The 20,070-nt window shown below is 45.6% G+C and overlaps 1 protein-coding gene across 5 annotated transcripts in view; it reads left to right on the forward strand.

The window, feature by feature from the left end:
* IKZF3 (IKAROS family zinc finger 3) overlaps nt 1-20,070 on the forward strand; it is a 35,400-nt gene that overhangs the window by 6,989 nt on the left and 8,341 nt on the right. For 3 of the 5 annotated variants that reach the window (XM_017838496.1, XM_017838497.1, XM_017838495.1), the window contains 5 exons: nt 1,213-1,266; nt 1,863-1,970; nt 15,047-15,307; nt 15,986-16,153; nt 17,705-17,821. In XM_017838496.1, the coding sequence (XP_017693985.1) occupies nt 1,227-1,266; nt 1,863-1,970; nt 15,047-15,307; nt 15,986-16,153; nt 17,705-17,821 (694 nt within the window). In that variant the 5' untranslated portion in view covers nt 1,213-1,226. Of the gene's footprint in view, nt 1-1,212; nt 1,267-1,860; nt 1,971-14,690; nt 14,737-15,046; nt 15,308-15,985; nt 16,154-17,704; nt 17,822-20,070 lie in introns of those variants that run through there. The other 2 variants (XM_017838499.1, XM_017838498.1) reach the window with 2 other exon arrangements.

The raw sequence follows: 20,070 nt of genomic DNA on the forward strand, positions 1-20,070 counted from the left end.
CCGTTTTCTTCTTTGCACCTCGCTCTTCCTGCCGTGAGGGAATGAATCAGAGAAACTAAGGGCTGTAACTATGGAGTCCCTTGATCCTCTTTATTTGTTTAAAAACACATGTTTGGTAAATATTTGATCTCTCGGTCATTTAATTCAGCGAAAAGCCTTCATTGTGTTGCACGCATCAGCCCACCCTCCACTCATGCAGTTTTTGGAGAGCCTCATCTGACACCAGGCTGCTTGGCTGTAGAGCTGCCAGAGCTTTATATTCTGACGTTGCAGAGACCACAGAAATGTTCCATAAGCAGAGGAGGTAAAGACAGATAATGGTGGGGTAAATGTCACCCGTGGTTAACACCTCATGCCCACTGCCTGGGTGGTTCTGTTATGTAACTGCCAGGAAGGAATTTTCCCAGTCCAGGAGCTATTGTTTGATGGGTACAAAGATGACAGAAGATTTTTCTAGCGTGTAAAAGATAAAGAGGAGGCACAGCTAGAGGAAAGAAAGGAGGCAGGAAGCAGGTAGCCGTGAGTCTGTTAAGAAAATCAAGCTCATACCGATGAAATCTCGAGGCAGTGAGGCCTTGAGTGGAGATGTTACAGGACAGCTCCTGTTCAACTCCCCAGCCTAAATTAGGGCACTGGGGTGGGAGATGGGAATACCTGCAGCCTGTGCTGGCTGCAGAGCCCTGCTGAGCCCTCAGCCCTCTGGGAAACCAGGCCACAGGGGTAGTCCTCTGAGGTATTTTTAAAATGCCTGGCATTTGATCCCTATCGGAATTTCTCAACGGGAATTAGGCTTGCATTCCCACGAAAACCGAGTAGATCTTGTGGAGATAACAGGGGTTTCCCTTTGTTTTGGGAAAGGAATGCGAAGCATCTTTGTGCTTTGGAGAAATTCCCTTCCTACAGAGTTACCACCGCTGTGCTGTGCTCACAGAGTGAGCAAGGAGGAAATCGAAAGCACAAGTTACTCTGCTCTGTAACTTTTTGAAGTTAGAAAAATCATACTTAATCCCTCTTCTGGGCACAGGCCAGTGCTCAGGATATAGAGGTGTTGTACAGTGAAACAAAACACTAATTTGGTATTTATTTATTTGAAATCCTGCTTTTTCAATTTTGCTTTCAGCCAAGAAAATGGTAATTTAAAAGATTATACCAACTGTGTCACGAACTGTCCTAAACATTAGACACTTAAAGCTTATTTTCTGTCTTTTGCAGATTCACAGCCCGGGATGGACCTCAGTAACCCTCAGGAACAGCCCGTGGCTGCAGGTACTGTGCTGTTCAGTTATGTTCTTCCACCCTCTCTTGGCAATTTTATGGGGAAAAATATAAGAATTGCAGCTTGTTCAGGTTCCCAGGACCCTGAATAACACAGTCACAAATACAAAGATGGGCACTTAAGACAAAAAAGTAAATTCTAGACTTGAAATAAAACTGTGGAAGTTCAATGTACATTGTAAAATGACAGTAAAGTGGAAAAAAATACTGTATAGAAGGAAAGAAAATGTTTTCAGGAGAAAGCTGGAAGTTTTGATTAGGGAAGCAAGAATAATGTGATTCTCCTGGTTGACTGCATTTCTGAAAATATAAAAACAAACCTCCTGAGTGAGCTGGAGAAGTGCTTCACTTTCTTGCTAACCAAAATTCAAACCTCTGAAAATGAGTTGAAAATGAGCTCAAGGTGTGAGAGTTTATGTGGGACTTTGGGAACAAAATCATTCCCCCAGACTGCAAGTAATGCACCCATAGGAATAACATCGTGGGCACTGTCAGCAGCACTGGGAGGGTGCAGGTGCTTTGAGGGAATCACCTGGAAATATTCTTGGAGCATAAGTAGTTATTGTTTTCTTGGTTTTTTTCACAAGAACAAGAGGATTTGACAGACTGTAATCCGAACAAATCCCAGGAAATGGAAAGCATGGATAATGTGGAAGACATGAAGGAACACAATCAGTCTAATGAAGAAGCAGGAGGTAAAGTGGAGTTGGAATTCTGAAAAATAATAGTTATGTTTTGTCTTTCTGTTCATCTGATTGTGCTGTGAGATCACGTCTGTAAAAGGAATAATAACACAACTCGCTTGGAGCATTTCAACATGCTCTGAGGAGGAGCAACTGTTCTCCATCAGGGAACCTCACGTGCATTTTACCAAGGTCAGTTTTACAGGATCTATGAAATATGGATGGGAAGATAAAAAGGCAAGTGCATCTGGTGAGCCTTTAATGTGTGTGGTAACATTCCTAAGGGCCGTTTGCATGGACAAATCCTGTCTTAGGGCTGCAGTTTTTATTAATGCTGTTAAGTACTTTCATACCTGAAAAGCAATTTGGTGATTTATCTTTTTTTTTTTAAAGAAAGAACAAGTTAGTTCATTCACAGGATAGCCCAACCCTGTTAAATTTAAAGCTGTGCTGTAAACTGTTGATGAAGAGGAGGCTGGTGAGTTTACCATGTTTATTATTGAATTTGAACAGTAAACCCTTCCTGCAGTTCTGAGGGAACACACAGGGATGAATAAAATAGTAGAACAATATGTACTGTCTTCAAAAACCAGCAGGGCCTCCTCATTTATAGATAAAAGACAGCAGAAGCAGCTCCTGGACTTGGCAATCTTACAGCCCTCAGAGTCTGGGGTTTTATATGTTGGTATGACACAGATGTAGAGGAAGAGACTTGGAGTTTCTTCTGCGCTGTAGAAGCTCCTAAACTGAAATCACAGCAGTAACAACCAGTGCTGCCAGTGAGCTGAGCATGTTCATCTTTGCCAGGCCTCAGCCTCTGGGAGGAATGTGCTGGTGGAGGATGCAGGGGAGGGCAGACATGGTGTGACCAGTTCCACGGTGCCATTCCATGCCCCGGGTCCATGGCAGTGCAGACAAACTGTGGCTTGGGGTGGGAGTTCGAGGTAGAGTTTATGTATCACGTGAAGCAAGTAAATCACTAAAGAGTTGTGTGCTTTGGTTGCACAAGTGGCTTTGGTTGTTCCCTCTAACATAAATGTGATACTCTGGCAGAGGTTAAACTTTTGCATTATTAAAGAACTAAGCTTTTTCTATTGATTAACAAATTACAAACCAACGTAAAACACTCGAGGGAGTGATGCACGAGCTGAAGAGTCCATGAGGAGGTGACATTCATCTCACTCAGGTAATCTACAGCACTCGTGTCTGGGACTGTACTGGTGTGTCTGGGACTGTACTGGTGTGTCTGGGACTGTACTGGTGTGTCTGGGACTGTACTGTGTCTGCCCTTTCTGGACACTTGATGGAGGCATCACAGAGTTTTCAGACCAAACCAGGATGAAAAGCCTCATGTCCCCAGAGCAGCTGACTGTAGGCAGTGCAGAGTAGCTCAGTAGAGATCTCTGTGATGTAGAACCTGCCTTGGGCAGGTGAGTTCTGCTCCACTTACACTAAAGAGAGAAGTTTGATGCTTTTATCAGTAGAATATGGAAGACTTGAACCCTTTCCACACCCAGGGCAGCTGATCTCCCAGATCCCCCAGCACATAAAATATTCACAGCCACGTTCCAGCTGTTTGTCCATCCCTTGCACTGTTTCCACTCACACTAACTCACTTCTCCCTCTTCTTTCCCAGTGTCTCAGCCCTTCACTTCTGCTCACTGAGCTGTGGGTGCAGGGAGCCAGGACAGGGGTTCTTTCCCAAATCCCTCAGTACTGACCATCTGAGAGGAATTGCTGTAGCTTCTCCCCACCTTCCCATTCCAGGAGCCATGTCCCTACCACTTGTAGGCAGTGTCATGGCATGAAGAGAGTCCTTTTCCTGTTCCTTGGCTGCCCTGTGCCTTCTGCACCATTTCTTGCCCTATTTTCCACACATTTAAATCAGGGACAACCCAGACACTTGTGAGAGGGTGTTTGTATCAGTGCTGCTCTTACACACCATTCATTTTTTATGTTGTTGCTGATCTCTAAAAGTCTCTTTACAATTTGCTCTGGAATGCAAATACAGAAAATTTACATCTCAAAGGCAATGCTATAAATATCAATAAAACATCATCCCCCTCCACCAGCCTCCCTCACCCTTAGAGCTCATTCATTATAAAGAGAGTATAAACCTCCAGTCCCACAGTGCCCTATCCCTGGATTCTCAAGGAGTAAAGCCATGATTGCAAGGAGGAGGCTGGTTCAAATGCACTAAAAAGGTACCTACAGCATCTCAGTGTAAAATGGCACAAGATAAAATGTACATTGTGTTTGCTTCAGTGCTTCACAGGCTGTTCTCTACAGTCATTCTGATACCGGAAGCACAATAAATCTTAAATATTTAAGCACCTTGTGCTGGTACTCTGGGCCCTGCAAGCAGCAGTAGGTGCATTTAAATTTCCTCCCAACGATACCAGTTCAGTTGCTGTTGGAGACTAGAATTCACAAATAATCTCAGCTTTAATGTTGTGCCCTCTGTAAAACAGCAGCAGCTCTGTTAGTCCTGAGCAGTCCTCGTGAGTGAGTAACTACTGTCTGACTTCTATAAATGAAACCACATTCTGACAGTGCTGCCCTGGTGGGAGGGTTATCTTTTGGGAATCACTAACCCTGGTAAAAACAAATTCATAGTGTTCTCCACAGACTAGAAACATCATTGGTATCAGTGCTGGCTTTTGGGAAAAGGATTATGTCCTGCCCACACCTGAAAAGTCTGTCTGGTCTAGAAAAAAAAAAAAAAAAGCTATTTGGCACATTGAGGTGCTCACTAATCTCCTCCTTACACACCAAATCTAAAGAGAAATAATGAAAAATGTTTATGTGGTTCTCATAATTGTTTATCACTCCTGTGAGCCAGTGACTCCACTCCAGCACCTTCCCAGGTCCTGGCTGATGGCAGCCTGGGACACACAACCCTCTCCTCCTTCCCTCCTGAACCCCCACACCATCCCAGCCCCCGGGCTTTGTTCCATCTGCTCGAGGCCATCATGGGAATGTGAGGCCACTGACTCATGGAGAGAGATCAGGCCTCTGATAACCTGCTTTCCACTGCCTGGTGTGTCTGTAACGTGTTTTTCTCCAGCACAACCATGTCTGGGTTTTCCGTGTCTCGTCAGCCATCAGTACCGAGTAGGAATCTTCCAGTTTCTTGGGCTGCACGTTTTTGTGACTCTTGCATGAGTAAGTTGTGGGGATTTATTCTGAGGCTTTGAGGAGAGATTGGAGCCTGCTCAAGTCTAGATGTTGTCTGACTTCGGTTGGTGGAGCCTTTTATGCTGAAAGTGCTGCTGGGATCGTTTTAAAAACCTACAGAGAGTTCATAAAAGCACTGAATTAATGTACAGGGCCGAAACAACATCACTGGTGCTCATTTAGCATGAAAAAAATTGACTTTTTCAGCAAAGAGTTCCCTATTTGTACTTCTCTGAGCACGTGCAAACACCAGCTGATGTTGCTCATTATCCCAGGTGAGATGCCTGTGAGGTACCTGACACAGGTGAGAAGCCATTCCAGGAAAACACTCAACCTGTCCTATTCCACCCCCCAGTTCAAAGGGCTTCCAGGATGATGATGATGGCTGAGTATCAGGCAAACAATTAGGCAGAAGGCTACGGTAAAATGGTAATTAAAAGCTTGATGGGGAAGAAGGGGAAAAAAAAAAAAGAAACAAAACCCCCTGTTCTTGCCTCAAGGGACTGGAAGCTGCACGCTGTGGTGCACATGGTGTACGCTCGCCTGCAACCATAAAAATACACCGTTCCCATGGTGCTTCCTGTGTCTGGTCTGAACAGAGACAAGCAATGAGACAGAGGGGGGGAAGCACTTGATTTCCCCTGTTTCCCTATGTGCCCCCAACACTGTCACCTTTGGTGGCCAAAGTTGACACGTCTTTAATTTAAAAATTAAATTAAAAAAGGCCACGCTCTTTCCTCTGGGAGTCACAGTCGAGTGTGATAGAGCACGAATGTTTAATTATGTCTTAACTCCCTCAGCTGTTGAGGCAGACAACTTTTTGGGGTGTTATGAATGTCAGCGAGCTTTCATGGTTGTGAACCAAGAAGAGATAAAAGGCACGTTTGCGGTTTATGGATGTTAATTGGTGCTGCTCTGAGGTGTGGGAGGGGGGCGGTTGAAAGGCTGGATGAGGCAGGAGAGGTGGCAGAGCCCCGCTCGGGCTCCAGCGGTGCTGCAAGCACACGCACTTATCTGCCTGGAAAGGAAGTGCCGTTTTTTATCACAGTATTACATCTCCCAAGCCCAGCCCGAGCCCCGGCGCTCATGGGACTCGGGGTTATCTCACAACATCAGCAGAAGTTGGCTGCGAGGGGATTTCTGTGGTGTTAAACCAGCAGGGAGTCTGTGCCGAACGGGTCAGGCCGCTGCTCTGGGGGCTCTGCCGGGGCTGAAAGGTGTGTTTTCCTTATCACCAAACGATCCTTCTGGCTGTGTTTGAGCTCTTCCGACTGCACTGTCAGTGGCAGGAATGCTGCCAGGCACGCTCGGTGACATCAACGGGCTGGTGGTGTCACCACAGCCTGGAAATGATTGACATAGCCTGGCCTATCCTGAGCCCCCAGGGCTGACACAGACACCTGGATACCCTCATTGCACGGACAGAATCAGGAAGTGCAGCTCTTTCTTAGTCTAACTAACCCATTATAGTGATTAGAAAATAGAATTTGCTTTTGAGATATCCCGACTGGCAGTGGAAGCTCTCAGGCAGGACAAGGGCTGGAAGGAGGATTGGATGCTCAGTGTTATTCCATAGATGATGGGCTCCTTCCCATAACTTTTATAACTTCATTTTTCTTCCCTTGTTCTGTGTGTATCTTGGATTCGTACAAAATAATTCCCTGAAATTACCAGTGAGAGAAATATTTATTCCTTTGACGTCTAAGTAAAATCTAGTCCAAGGTAGGTGAGTTGTGTGGTCCCTCCCCACCTCCCCAGCAGGAAATAAGTGAAGATGAAGAAAACGGCCCTGGGAAGTCGAATCACATGTTGTTGTAGAAAATGATCCATTTTTAGAAATACAGGTCAGTGGAAAGGAAATCAGTTAGTGGAGGTGAGTCATGTTTTGCCCCCAAACCAGGCTCTTCATTTGGCACAAAATATGATTTTAAGGGACAGGTTTACTCTGTCCTGCTGGAAAGGGATCACGAAGCAGAAATAAATCCACAGGAGTCAGAACTTTGCTAAAATGCCACAAATAGTTCCCTGAGTTGTTGGAATTGAGGGATCTTGTGCCTTGCTGCTGACTTTTCCCTGAGAAGTGTGCTCTATGCCTGTTTTCCCTGCGATTCCTCGGTGCCATCTCCCACCACGCTGCATTCCAGAACTCCAGCTCTTGTTCCTGCTTCAGTTCCTTCTCCTGCTCTGCAGGAGCGTTGGGAAGTTTGTTAATTCAGGGCTCCATTCCCTGTATTCCCGTGGCTGCACTCACCCACCGAGTGAGCATTCCAGCCACGCTCCTCTCCTGGTGCAGGAGCTCCACCTCCAGGAGCTGCTCTGGGAGCTGCAGGTGCTCCCGGGCCGGCAGGTGATAACCCTGAGCTGCCAAATCCTCACTGAGTTTGTTGTACAGGTCCGAGTCACAGAATCCCGGGATCATTTAGGCTGGAGGAGCTGTAGGCTCAGTGTCACCAAGGGAACACAGAGCAGGTGCATCCGCCCCTCTGAAAGACGAGGCTAAAAGGAAACTGCGAGCATTTAATTACGAGAACCTCAGTTAGGAGAGAACGTAGGTTTAGTCTGAAATTCAAGTCAGGATTATTTACTACTAGAATTTTTTTATGGTTGAATCAAATCAGTGCACTTTCAAGGATTTTGAGAACATCTGAACCAAGCCCCTGCCTTCAGCCTGTAAGTGGTAAAATTCCTTGGACACTTAGCACAGATTTCAGTGTTCTTCGTACTGTTACATTTTCTCTCCATAGGACGTTTTTCTTACAAGAATATATTGCATTGTCAGGAAGAGTTTTGGGAGGTGAATTTACAGAGGTTAAACGAAACCATACTTTGAATTTCTCAGGTTTGAAGTTCATTTGAAGCTCAGTTGACCAGAGTCGACCGTGCCTGAGTGGTCACATTAGTGATTGGTCCCTTGATATAAGTAATACCAGCGATTATCTGAATTTAACATGTGGCCTCTCTCAGTCTGACTGTTGGGTCCAGATGTTCTCTGATTAACTGTCTCATTGGAGTCTGATTTAACGGTTGTGATTGTATCAGCCCTGCTGGACTTCAGGAATTGTAATTTTAGCACTGTTTTCTCTGGGCAATCTTATCATAACGGGAAGGGAAGGGAAGAGCTCACACAGTTTCATCTCTTTCTGTGCTATTTTTTAAGAGGGAGGCTTTGAAGGTGTTCATATCTGAAAGGATAACGTTAACAGGTGTCATAAATAAAACAAATTTCGCCCGGGACAAGCGCTGGAAAAAACCTGGGGCCTGCAGGGATGTGGGATGACATTCCCTCTGTGCTCCCATCCAGCACTGGGGGTGTAGAAAATTGAGGAAAACCAGCAAATTAGTCACACTTTGAAGAATTAAAGAGAAAAAATAAAATCCCTGAGTAGTTTCAGCATAGCACTAACTGTAAGTTTTCCAGCCCCAGTCCTGTTGTCCCAGGGAATCCCACTCTGCTCCCCCAAATTCTGTTTGTAGTGCATTTAAATGTGTTAAATTCCCTTTCTTTCCCTAAACCACGGCCTAGTGGCTGTGCAGTTTGTCCTGTTCAGCTCCAACTTTGGGAATGCTCAGCTTTGGGCAACATTTCTCCTTTATCCCTATTTTTGTTGGTACAACTGGGACGCATTTTGGAAACCTTTAGAATGAAAACCCCGAAAAACCACTAGAGCATTAAGAAATTGGCAATAAAAGGGTGCAAAATTATAGATTTACACAGGAATAGTCATCTTGATAAGAAAAATCCTTGTATTAAATAAGATGCTGTAAGAATCAGTTGCATAATTCAAGTTTTCTGACTCACACGAGCTTGGAAACGACGTGTGTTGTTTGGTGGGGGTTATTTTGCAATTAATTGTACAACTGGATAAATGACACTGTGCTTTAATGATGGAGAGACGCTGGTATTAATGAAGTAGAAAATACACATCTGAGCGCCTGGAAAACGACGCCTGGCTGATTTTTTATTTTTTTTTTTTCTTATTTTCTTTCCAATTCTCGGGGCTGCATTTCCATTCGATCTGTTCCTATTTTTGTTTCAAGTCGCAGTAAAACCGAGGAGGTTCCTTACCACCAAGCCCTCGCTCCACAAAGAGGAACGGTGGAAGTTTCTCTCCTGTTTTTTAGAAGTCAAATTTCCCCCGGGTGCCTTTTGCACGGGGTCGTTCAGGAATTACCACTCACCTCTGCTTTATGCAGCATCTGAGCAAAATAAATACTTGTGTTTCGTGCAAAAATGGGTATTGAACCAACAGGGCTAAGAAAATACTAAGAGGCACAAGGATAAAATAAACTCAAAGCCAACATATCCAAGTCATAAATGCAAAATTCGGGATTTTTGTTGCTGCTTTGGCCTGTAGTGACACAAAAAGAGACCCAAGGAGTGGGACAGGTCCAGGTTCACACCCTGCCAGGGTGTTTATTGTCACCACATCCTCGTTGGGGTTGTTGTCTCTGCTGTCTGGCTGGAAGTTGATACTGCTGAGAGGTGATTGCTCCTTCCTTTGTTGGCAAACAATGATCTCATAAAAACTGTTGGGAAAAAGGCAGCTGAGTGCTGGAGTCAGAGGAGAAACAAAGCCAGGGTGGGCCAAAAAGGCTTGAGCTCCTTTGCCTTCCCCAGATGGATATCTGCAGTGGGGTAGAAGAAAAACAGGGAGAAAAGTTGCCTTATCTCTGACTGTGTTGCCTCAATTAATAAAAACCCTCAGGTTGCTACTGTGTCACTTCACACTTTATAATTCCCCAGTACTTACAGTCTCCAGATTTTCAATACACACATGGAATTGTTTGCTTCCTGTTGTTTAAGGAAAGAAACTTAGGTATAGCATTGCATTTTTGATTACTTCCCCCTCCCTCCCCAGTTTATAGTTTTATGGGATGTACTCCTCTCTTTATTCACTAAGGAATATGGGAGTTTTGAATTCCTGACGTGTCTCTTTCCTCCCAGGATGTTGATTCCATCCCTGAGGTGTTTGTCACAAACCCCGGGGATTCTGCCTTGAATTTGGAAACTCTGCTGGCTCTTTCAGCCTCAGCACTTGTCTGCTCTGTCTCAGGCCGGTTCAGGTACAGGGATCTCTCCTCCTGGGAGGGGAGCAGCCCTGGTGTGTGTCTGTGGGGTTCTGTGGAGATGAATCATCAGTTAATACCTGTCAAACCCAGGTAGTCACAAGAACCCTCCAATATGCACCGTATTGACTCCCTTCTTGTTCCCCGGCATCTGAATCCCATTAACAGCTGTCAAAACCTGGTAAACTATTTATATGCTTTCACAATTTGTTTAATTGGATAGTTAGGAAATGGCAGACAAGAAAAGCTTTTCTTTTTCCTTTTTTTTTTTTTTTTTTCCTTTAGTCTGGCTGAACATCTGTAGCATTAGGGGCTCATTATCTCTGAATTGGCACAGCAAATCAGCAGCATCATTAAAATGCCACATTAAGATGATTAAGTTTCTTTGTTACCCAGTTGACTTTTTGCATGTGCTGAGGATTTCACGATTATGACCCCACTCCTTGTAAAACACTTGAGCTACATCACCCTTTCCTGCGTTGTCTTTAATGGCTTCTGGGTTTTATTCCTTGTGCTTTTCCTAAAGCTCCTGGTAAACTTTGCTCAACAACAGGACAAAATTTACCTTCCCTTCTCTGTATTTGATGCCAAAGTCTTGGATTAAATGGAGGAATTGGGGGATTTTCCTTCTGAAACCTCCTCCTAGAGAAAACAGCCAAGATTAAGAAACCCTCCACCTTGTTCTAATTATTTGTTGCTCTTGACTTTTTTTATTCCTGCATTTTCAGCCTGGAGAAGAGGAGGTTGTGTGGAGACCTCACAGCACCTTCCAGGATCTGAAGGGCCCACAAGGAAGCCAGAGAGGGACTGTTTATCAGGAACCAGGGTGACAGGACAAGGGGGAATGGCTTCACATGGAAAGAGAGGAAATTTAGGTTGGATACAGGGAAGAAATTCCTTCCTGTGAGAGTGGGGAGGCCCTGGCACAGGTTACCCAGAGAAGCTGTGGCTGCCCCAGCCCTGGAAGTGTTCTAAGGCCAGGTTGGATGGGCTTGGAGCAACCTGGGACAGTGGAAGGTGTCCCTGCCCATGGCAGGGGGTGGGACTGGAAGAGCTTTAATGTCCTTCCAAGCCAAACCCTGGGTGATTCTCTGATTTTACAGAGCACACACAAGCACTGTTTGGGTGGTGACTCAGTCTGAAGTTGCCACCGCAGCTTTATTTTGGATTTTTTCCAGAACCCATTGTTTTTACAGTGTTTCAGGTGAAACAAAAATATTACTCTGGAGTATGTCTTTCATCTTGTAATCATCTCCCCAGGAAATGAAACCATGTGCATCAGCCTTAACGCATCACACCAGTACTTTGTTGTGTAAAAGCTGCAGGTTTTTTTTTTCTCAGTGTATATTAACTCCATGAACCGCCTCAAGAAAAATAGTTCCCTGGCTTGGACACCACGGGTGGGTTGTTTCTCTTACAACCTCTTTACTTTCCTGATAGAAGAGATGACAGCACTTCTTTATTTCCACTGTGGGAACTTGGTTAGTGCTTTTAGGGATAATTGTGTTTTTCCTCAGTTAAATTTCCCTTTTCTGCATGAAGTCACGTTCACCTTCCTCTTGATTAAGGTGGACCAACCTGGAAACTCCCTGGTCTGATTAAAATAGGTTGATATGATTTTTAAGTGACGGATACAAACCTTCCACAGAGCTGCCAATCTCCTGATCTCACTGTGCGTGCCAGGGCAGAGCAAAAGTCAGGGCTGAAAAAGGAATTTGATGCTTCCAGACTCTGAGACCACCTGGTTAATTTTAGTCTGACTTGCACTGAGCCATTTTTTCCTCAGACTGTTTTTCACCAAAGCTGTCTCCTGTGTGGCTCTCAGGGAGGCACAGCAGCCTCTAAACCATACCAGGTGAAAATTTCCAACCCTCCTAACATAGATTTGCTTGAAAACAACCTCTTCCCTTGTAGCTTCTGCTGTTCTCAGCCATCAGAAAGTGAATTTTTCTGTTGAGGTGCTTGTAATGTCTGTATGAAAGCGCTCAAGCTCTGGTGGGATGTCGTGGACAGCCGGAGCGATGGTGACATTTTTTTGGGGGGATGTAGGGGTGGAAAACCCTCGGTGAGAGCTCAGGGGCACCCTTCTCTCTTACTACAAGGAAACACCAGCCTGAGGTGCAGCATGGAAACGTCAGAGGTGATTATTTTCCTCATGGGATGGTTTGCCCAGCCAGGACATGCCAGGGGGGTCCCAAACCGTGCGGTGCCACACCAACCCCGGCACAGCTCTGGAGCTGAGCCAGGAACCGTGGTGGGAAACAGCAGGAAATGGTGCAGAAGCCTCTGCTGGAGGTCACGGCGTGGCCTTCACGGCCAAAGAGCCGCGTGCGCCGCGGGCGAAAGGTGAGACGTTGGGTAGAAAGTGGGAATTGAAATTGCGTCTGAAAGTACCAACAAGGTGCAGCTGCACCGGGTACTTCCTTTTACCGCGCTGGGCAGGATGTAGCAAATTATTTTGGAACTGCCTCCCTTTGAGGGGGAAAAAAACAACCAACCAGCCCATCAAAAAAGCACTTTTTTTTTTTTTTTCTGGAAAAGAAACTGTGCTGAAAGCTGCTGTCAGCAACTGGCAATCATTTTTCCTTGGAGTGATGGAAATGGATGTATAAACTAATTCTGAAGGAATCTTGATAGCAGGATCGCCCTCGCAGCCTCAGACATGAAGTTGGCAGCAGAAGGCACCTGCAGAGGAAGCAGGAATTCATGGGATGTGAAGCAGAGCTGGTGTTGAAGAATCCATGGAGAAAACCAGCTCATTTTGTGTGAATTTGGAGCTCTCTGTGACCCTCTGAGCAAACACCCAAACCCCTGTGAGCTCATCAGGGACCAGGGCAGCCAGTCCCACCACCAACCTCTAAGCATTGTCTAGGACAGAGGGATAAAAACACACAATATGGGGGGAAACCCCATCCTTCTGTGGATATCCTCATCCAGAGAGAGCACAAGAGGGATCTTGGAGTTTTCCACACTACCACAGAATCTTGTGTGGGATGAAGGAATCATCACCCACCTTTTCCCTCTGCCTCAACTCAGACAGTTTGGCTGGGCTTAGTGAATAATTTAGGACGGAGGAGCGATCTTCTCACTGAAATATAGTTGAAAATTTTGATTTCATGGAAGTTGGGGTTGCCAGATCTTTCTTTTTCAGCTCTGCTTTTATGTCGCCACCTCATTTTCGCTGCCACCCATTGTTTGTTCTTGGTATTTGATGTGGTTTATTACTCAGAACCAGAGCTAATACATATTCAGCAGTTTGTGTTCTGTACTTGGGAGAAAGGACGAGTGGTTCAGTGCCAGATTGAACTGTCTAACCCTGGGCTGCAGGGAGGAGCAGGTGGCCAGAGAACAAGACTCTCAAACAGGAAGCCACGTGGTGCATCTCGCGGGGCTTGTCTTCACTGGGGAGCTTGAGGCACAACTGGAGTTTCAGCCGTGGTCTGTCTCTGTCAGAAAATCATGGAACGCTTTGGGAAGGGAGAGACCTTAAAGCCCACCCAGTCCCACCCCCTGCCATGAGCAGGGACACCTTCCACTAGCCCAGGTTGCTCCAAGTCCTATCCAACCTGGCCTTGGACACTTTCAGGGCTGGGGCAGCCCCAGCTTCTCTGGGCAACCTGTGCCAGGGCCTCCCCACCTGCATGAGGAGGAATTTCTTCCCTATATCCAACCTAAATTTCCCATCTTTCAGTGTGAAGCCATTATCCTGTCACCCCAGTTCCTGATGCAGAATCCCTCTCCAACTCCCCTATGGCCCCTCCAGACACTGGAAGGTGCTCTGAGGTCTCCACACAACCTTCTCTTCTCCAGGCTGAACAGCCCCAAATTTCTCAGCCAGCTTTAAGCAGAAAAAAGCCATCCTGGCAATCACTGAGGGTTTTAGTGGAAGAGCTGGAGTTAACAGTGGAAAGGAAATGCAGCACCACAAGTTGGGAATCACCAGCTGTTTATACAGTGTGACCCATTTGCTTATGTTTTCACATTGTTAGTAAATCATTAGCTACTTGCTACATCCGCCTTTGTCATGGAGCTGCATTCATTTAGGCAATGCCTCTGGATTCCTCCAGACCTGGAGACAGGCCCAGGGACCTGTTTGAAGGCCATGAATGCTGATCTTCAGGAGGCTTCGGGTTCTTTGCCACACCCTCGCAGTAGGACTTTGGACAAATCTTTTGATTTTTCTGGGATACATTTATTTATCAGGAAATCCTTCCCCTGCCTCTGCTAGTTTTACTCACACAGTAAATCGGGATTGTCGACTGCTCCTCACACGTCTGAGAGCTGTGGATAAAAACTGTGATTTGCAAGGGGAAATTGAGATTATTGATTAGGTTTAACTGAGGAGAATCTATGCCATGGGAGCACTGGGAGTCTTACACCGCTCAGACATATTTCGTAGGAGTGTTCCAAGCACCAGAGATTCCACAGGAAGATAAAAGTTACAAGATGTAATTATCCTTTTTAATTTGTGTCTTTCTGTATTTCCAGTTCACAGGAGCAGACTGAGATGCTGATTTCTATAGAAATAATAATTGTGAGTGATGTGAACAAGTGTTTTCTTTTGAATCCTGACTAGTTCCCTGTAATTTCAGGAGGAGTTTGTACTGTATTATGCTTTCATAATCTGTAAAAAGAAATTATCCATCAGGCAGGTCAATGTTTTTAAGGGTTATCTCACTAAGTGTCCATGACCAGTTTAATTTCTTCATCTTTGGGGTTTCAGTAACAGTTTTAGGAAATGCATAATGTCATTTTATATAATTTTTTGTTCTTTTTTTTCCTAAGGTTCTTCGCTGCGCACAAGATGAGCATCTTTTCACTCCTGTGCTTTGTTTTACCTGCAGATGATGTGATTAAAGTGAAGGGTGAATACAGTGAGAGAGAGGAGAGTGCTTTAAATTCCGAGCCTATGGAAAACCCGGAGGAATCTGAGCTGCCTTACGCCTATCCCAGAGAATATAACGAGTATGAGAGCATTAAACTGGAGAGACACTCGGGTTCCTATGACCACGTCAGGCCAGCTAGTGGGAAGATGACTTGTGATATCTGTGGATTAGCCTGCATTAGCCTCAATGTCTTGATGGTTCATAAGCGTAGCCACACTGGTAAATATCCCTCTGTTGTTCTTGTAAGAGCTGGGTACTGACAGGATGATGATTTTTAATTCAGACTACTCATTTTAAAAAAGGATCCCAAAACCAGGCTTTCCTTGTTCTGTCCTGGACGCCACGTGTGATCTCCAGCAAGTTACCCACTGTTCTGTGCCTCACTTTACCCACCCTTCTTCTCATCAGGATTGAATGTTATTGAAAGCATTTTCGTGAGGCATTTTAAGAATTTTGGATGAAAGGCACTATGTGATGTCAGTATTTCAGGCACAAAGCACGAGTTAGTTTGGTTTTGTGCTGCCATTTCCAGCCTGTGTATGTACTTCTCTCTGTGCTGTACTCGGGCAACAAACCAATGAGCATCTTAAGTTTCAACCTGCAGTAAGATAAGGCTTTTTTTTTTTTTTTCTTCTAAAAATTGCTGGCTTGTTGGAATCAGCCTCCTCCAGAGCACTTCTTTCCATGGCAGAACTGTGCAGTGCTTTCCATAGTCGTACATATGCTACGAGCAGCTCTGACACCAGAGCTGCGCCTCCCTCCCACTGAAATCCCACTCTGTGTGTTTCTATAGAAAGAAGTCGATCCAGTATCTCATTCTTTCCTCTTCCAAAAAGGCAGAGGGCGACCTGATACCCACGTAACCATTAAATGTCCTTTTCTGTATGTCATTTTAAGGTGAACGGCCATTCCAGTGTAATCAGTGCGGAGCTTCCTTTACTCAGAAGGGAAACCTCCTCCGCCACATTAAACTACACACAGGGGAAAAACCTTTTAAGTGCCACCTGTGCAGTTATGCCTGCCAGAGGAGGGATGCGCTTACGGGTCACTTAAGGACACATTCTGGTAAGTGACTTCACAGGCACCTCACGTGGTTCAGGTGTGTGTCACTGGGACACTCGGGGTGCAAGAGTCAGTCAGCGAGGTTTGCTCAGCCTGCTCGAGAGCCCCCACAGAGCAGGGACCACTCCCCGTGCTCGTGGAACACACTCAGGCTCTGCTCTTAGTGCGGGGGAACACGTGTCACAGCCCACAAACCTCCTTGCACAAACACCTCCGTGGGATTTTCACAGAATCAGTTAGGTCAGAAGAGTCCAATCCCAGGTCATGAGTCCAGCCTTTGACCCATCACCAGCTCGCCACCTCATTTTCAGATGAGCAGAGCTGGCTTTGCCAGCAAGCTCTGAACTCCAGGAGAGTGTGAGACGTGCTTTGCTGGGGTTTCCTCCCATCCCATCCTGAGCTGTGAGGAAAACTCCAGGAGCACAATCCTGGACAGAATGACTCTATTGCCAATTGACACCTCTCTGTGGTCTAGTGCCTTTCATCTGAATCTCTTAACATGCTCACAGATGGTTCTTCTCCAGCCTGGTAGGGTGTTCTGTCCATTTTACAGATGGGGAAATGGAGGCACAGAGCTGATGTGACTTGAATAACTAGCCAGGTAAAAAATTGGTCTTAGTTCCCCCAGTTCTGCCAGAGCCAGGTTGTGCTTGCCCTTGGATTTGTGTATATCCTGTGTTCTACAAGGGCCCAGAAAAAAAAAATTGATTCTAAATGACAGATGTTATCTCTGCACTGCACTGCACAGAAAAAAAGTTCAACCTCACAAAGAATCAAAGTCAAAAATGAGCTTATCTGCCACGGATAAATGAGATTCTGATTTAATCAAGACCAGCAGAGTGGTGGTGACTGTCCCCCACCAGCACAATGCTAAAACCTGGCCTTGGACACTCCCAGGGATGGAGCAGCCACAGCTGCTCTGGGCAACCTGTGTCAGGGCCTCACCACCCTCACAGGGAAGAATTTTTCCTACTATCTAATTTTAGAGGATGTCTGTTCCCAAACCAGTACTGAGATAATTTAGGAAGCACTTCCAGTCCTTGTGTATGAGGCACCAGGAAAGGCCGCGTGGGGATCTTGAGTTTCAAACTTTTAGTTTGCTTTAGTTTAAATGAATTAGGAACATCATTCCCTCTACAACAAATGCCTTTGGAAACGAAATCAGTTTAATGAAATCCTTGAAGAATTCTGTACAGGCAGGACCCAGGTCAGGCACTCAGGGCTGTGGCAGTCCTGGTTTGGCAGCGGTACTGTCAGCCTTCCCTAGGGAAGCTACTCCAAGGAAAGCAGTTACAGGGCCCTGGGAACAGTGTTCTTATTTAAATCCTCTTCTTAGGGTATGGTCCTCTTCTTAGAGCTTAGGGTATGAGGAGGAACTCCGTGTATCTGGTGGTTTCACCCTAAATTTGTGATGATTAAACTCAGCAGGAATTTCGAGCATTCTCCATGAGCTGAACATAGGCTGTTGGTAACCACGTGCTGAACGTCAGGAGGGGGTGTTTTAATGGTCTCTTGTAGTTATTTTAATGAAGTTGTTATTTATTTTTTTTCCAGTGGAGAAGCCATACAAATGTGAGTTTTGTGGCAGGAGCTACAAGCAGAGGAGCTCGCTGGAGGAGCACAAGGAGCGGTGCCGGACTTACCTGCAGAACGCTGGCATGTGTGAGGCTGGTGAGTTTATCACAGCACCGTGGTTTTGGGGGTTTGGTGCATTACAGGGCTTAAAAAAGGGCGTCTGGTGAGCTGTTAACCCACAGCCTGAGAACAGCTTTTCCTCCACTTGTTTTCAGTAACCCGAGGGGCTGTAATGTTATAAAGGGGCTGGTTCAACGCAGCCCTCAGGCAGGTAGTTAAAGAGTGCTTTTATTTTAATCCCTTTTTTATTTCACAGTTACTTTGAATAAAACATCTAAGGTACCTTCTACCCAGCCTTTCTGTAGGTGATACAGTGAGTTAAATTATTCCTGCATTAATGCCATTATGTGGCTCATTTTATGGGATGAGTTGTTGACAACAGTTGTTCATGTCTCAGTCTGTTTGGTGGTTCCTCTTCTTTTGAATAAGAACTATTAGTCAGAATCTGTTAGAATTTGAAGAAGTTTTAGTGACCTGGATCCAGGGCACGGAAATGGGTTGGCATCCCAAAAATCTGTGACAGATCAGCTTAGGAGGGAGCGAGAGGTAAGGGACTGCTTTGAGTATAGAGCTGCCTTTGCAAAAGGATGAAGGCAAAATATATCAAAACTTGTTTTTTCTTATATTCCCTTTTTCAGTCTCAGTGCTGCAGTTCCAAAACACTTTGGTGGAAAATAACCACCACAATCTTTGTCCCTGCTTCACCCAAACCATTCAAATCCTAAAATGAACTGTGCGATTTAAGTCCCACCAAACACCAATAAGTCAGGGAAGAATTTCTTTCCCCATTCAGAGTCAGGGAGTGGTTGTGACCTTTTCAAAGGGTTCTATGACTGATCTGAGCAGAATTTCAGAATTCAGGTTCCTATTCCTTTGTTATGCAGTCTTAAAAACCCAACCAAAGAGTGGAATCATGGAATCATAGGATGGCTCGGGTGGGAGGGACATTAAAGCTCATCCAGTCTCACCCTCTGCCATGGGCAGGGACACCTTCCACTAGCCCAGGTTGCTCCAACCTGGCCTTGGACACTTCCAGGGATGCAGGAGCAGCCCCAACTTCTCTGGGCAACCTGTGCCAGGGCCTCCCCACCCTCACAGGGAGGAATTTCTTCCAAATAACTCTATCAACAACAGTAAGGACAATCATCACAGGCCAGGCCTGAAAAGCAGTGTGAAGAGCCATCGGTGTGTGATGAAAACCGTGAGCACAGGAGTCCTTACCCTGTGCAGGGTGAGCAGGTTGGTGTTTCAGGCACACGTGAAACCTCCCAAAGAACATGACTTAGCAAAGAGTTCTGTGAGGGTTTTTTAGAGTTTTATAGTTTTTGGAGGGCTCTCTCATCAGCACATGACGTTTTTTCAGAGCTTTAGTAAAAGTAACTGGTTATCAGCACATCAGCGAGTTCTGGTTTTCATGAGAACCCTTTACACATGGTAGCTGTGGTTTGTGTTACAGTACACGCTCCCCTGTGCAGTCACCCGGGGTGTCCACCCGTGAAAATGGAAAAGCTGAGACCTCCCACCGCTCTCAGTGACTCTCAGGGTTCAGATGCATTTCAGAACAGAGACATTTCACTCCTTATCCCAGCCTGTGGTGCAGTCCTTGCTGCAGTGGGCAGGGAGCCCTGACTGGTCACAGGGAATGCAAATTCCCACTGTTACAGGAGGTGGCTGCTCCCTCTGCCTTGGAGACCTTCACACTCTCACAAATACTGCAGTGTTTTTAGGGGAGTAGGAAGTTTTATGAAAAATGGGAACTCCTGGGGCATTTCCATCCAATTTCCTGGTACCAGCAGGATGTTGGGTGACAGAACCAGGGAGAGGAAAGACTGGAAAGGCCCTCAGGAGGTCATTTAGTACATTTTATTTTTTTCCCTAAGTGTAGCATTTTGCACTTGTGTTTAGTAAACATCCTCTTTCCATTTCTGACCCTTTTCCTGCTGCTCCACATCACCTTCAATTCTGGTGCTTTTCTGAAACCCTTGCAAGCTTCTCAACCTGGTCTAGTGGGAGGTGTCCCTGCCCATGGGGGTTTGGAGTTCCTGAATCTGTAAGGTTCCCTCCAACCCAAACCATTCTGTGATTCTCACATGGAGCCATCTTTAACCACAAATATGCTCTCCATGCCACCATCCATAACTAATTTAAATATTTAAAGGCATCAGGACCACAGCAACCATTCCAGTTCCTTTTTTAGCACCAGGTTTACACATTCCAAACGCGGAAATATTTCCAAAAGAAAAGCTTTACGTAACAATATCATTGGAGTGTTGTCCCTGATAACC

The sequence above is a fragment of the Lepidothrix coronata genome, unplaced genomic scaffold (assembly GCF_001604755.1).
Source record: "Lepidothrix coronata isolate B3197 unplaced genomic scaffold, Lepidothrix_coronata-1.0 Scaffold343, whole genome shotgun sequence".
NCBI lineage: Eukaryota > Metazoa > Chordata > Aves > Passeriformes > Pipridae > Lepidothrix > Lepidothrix coronata.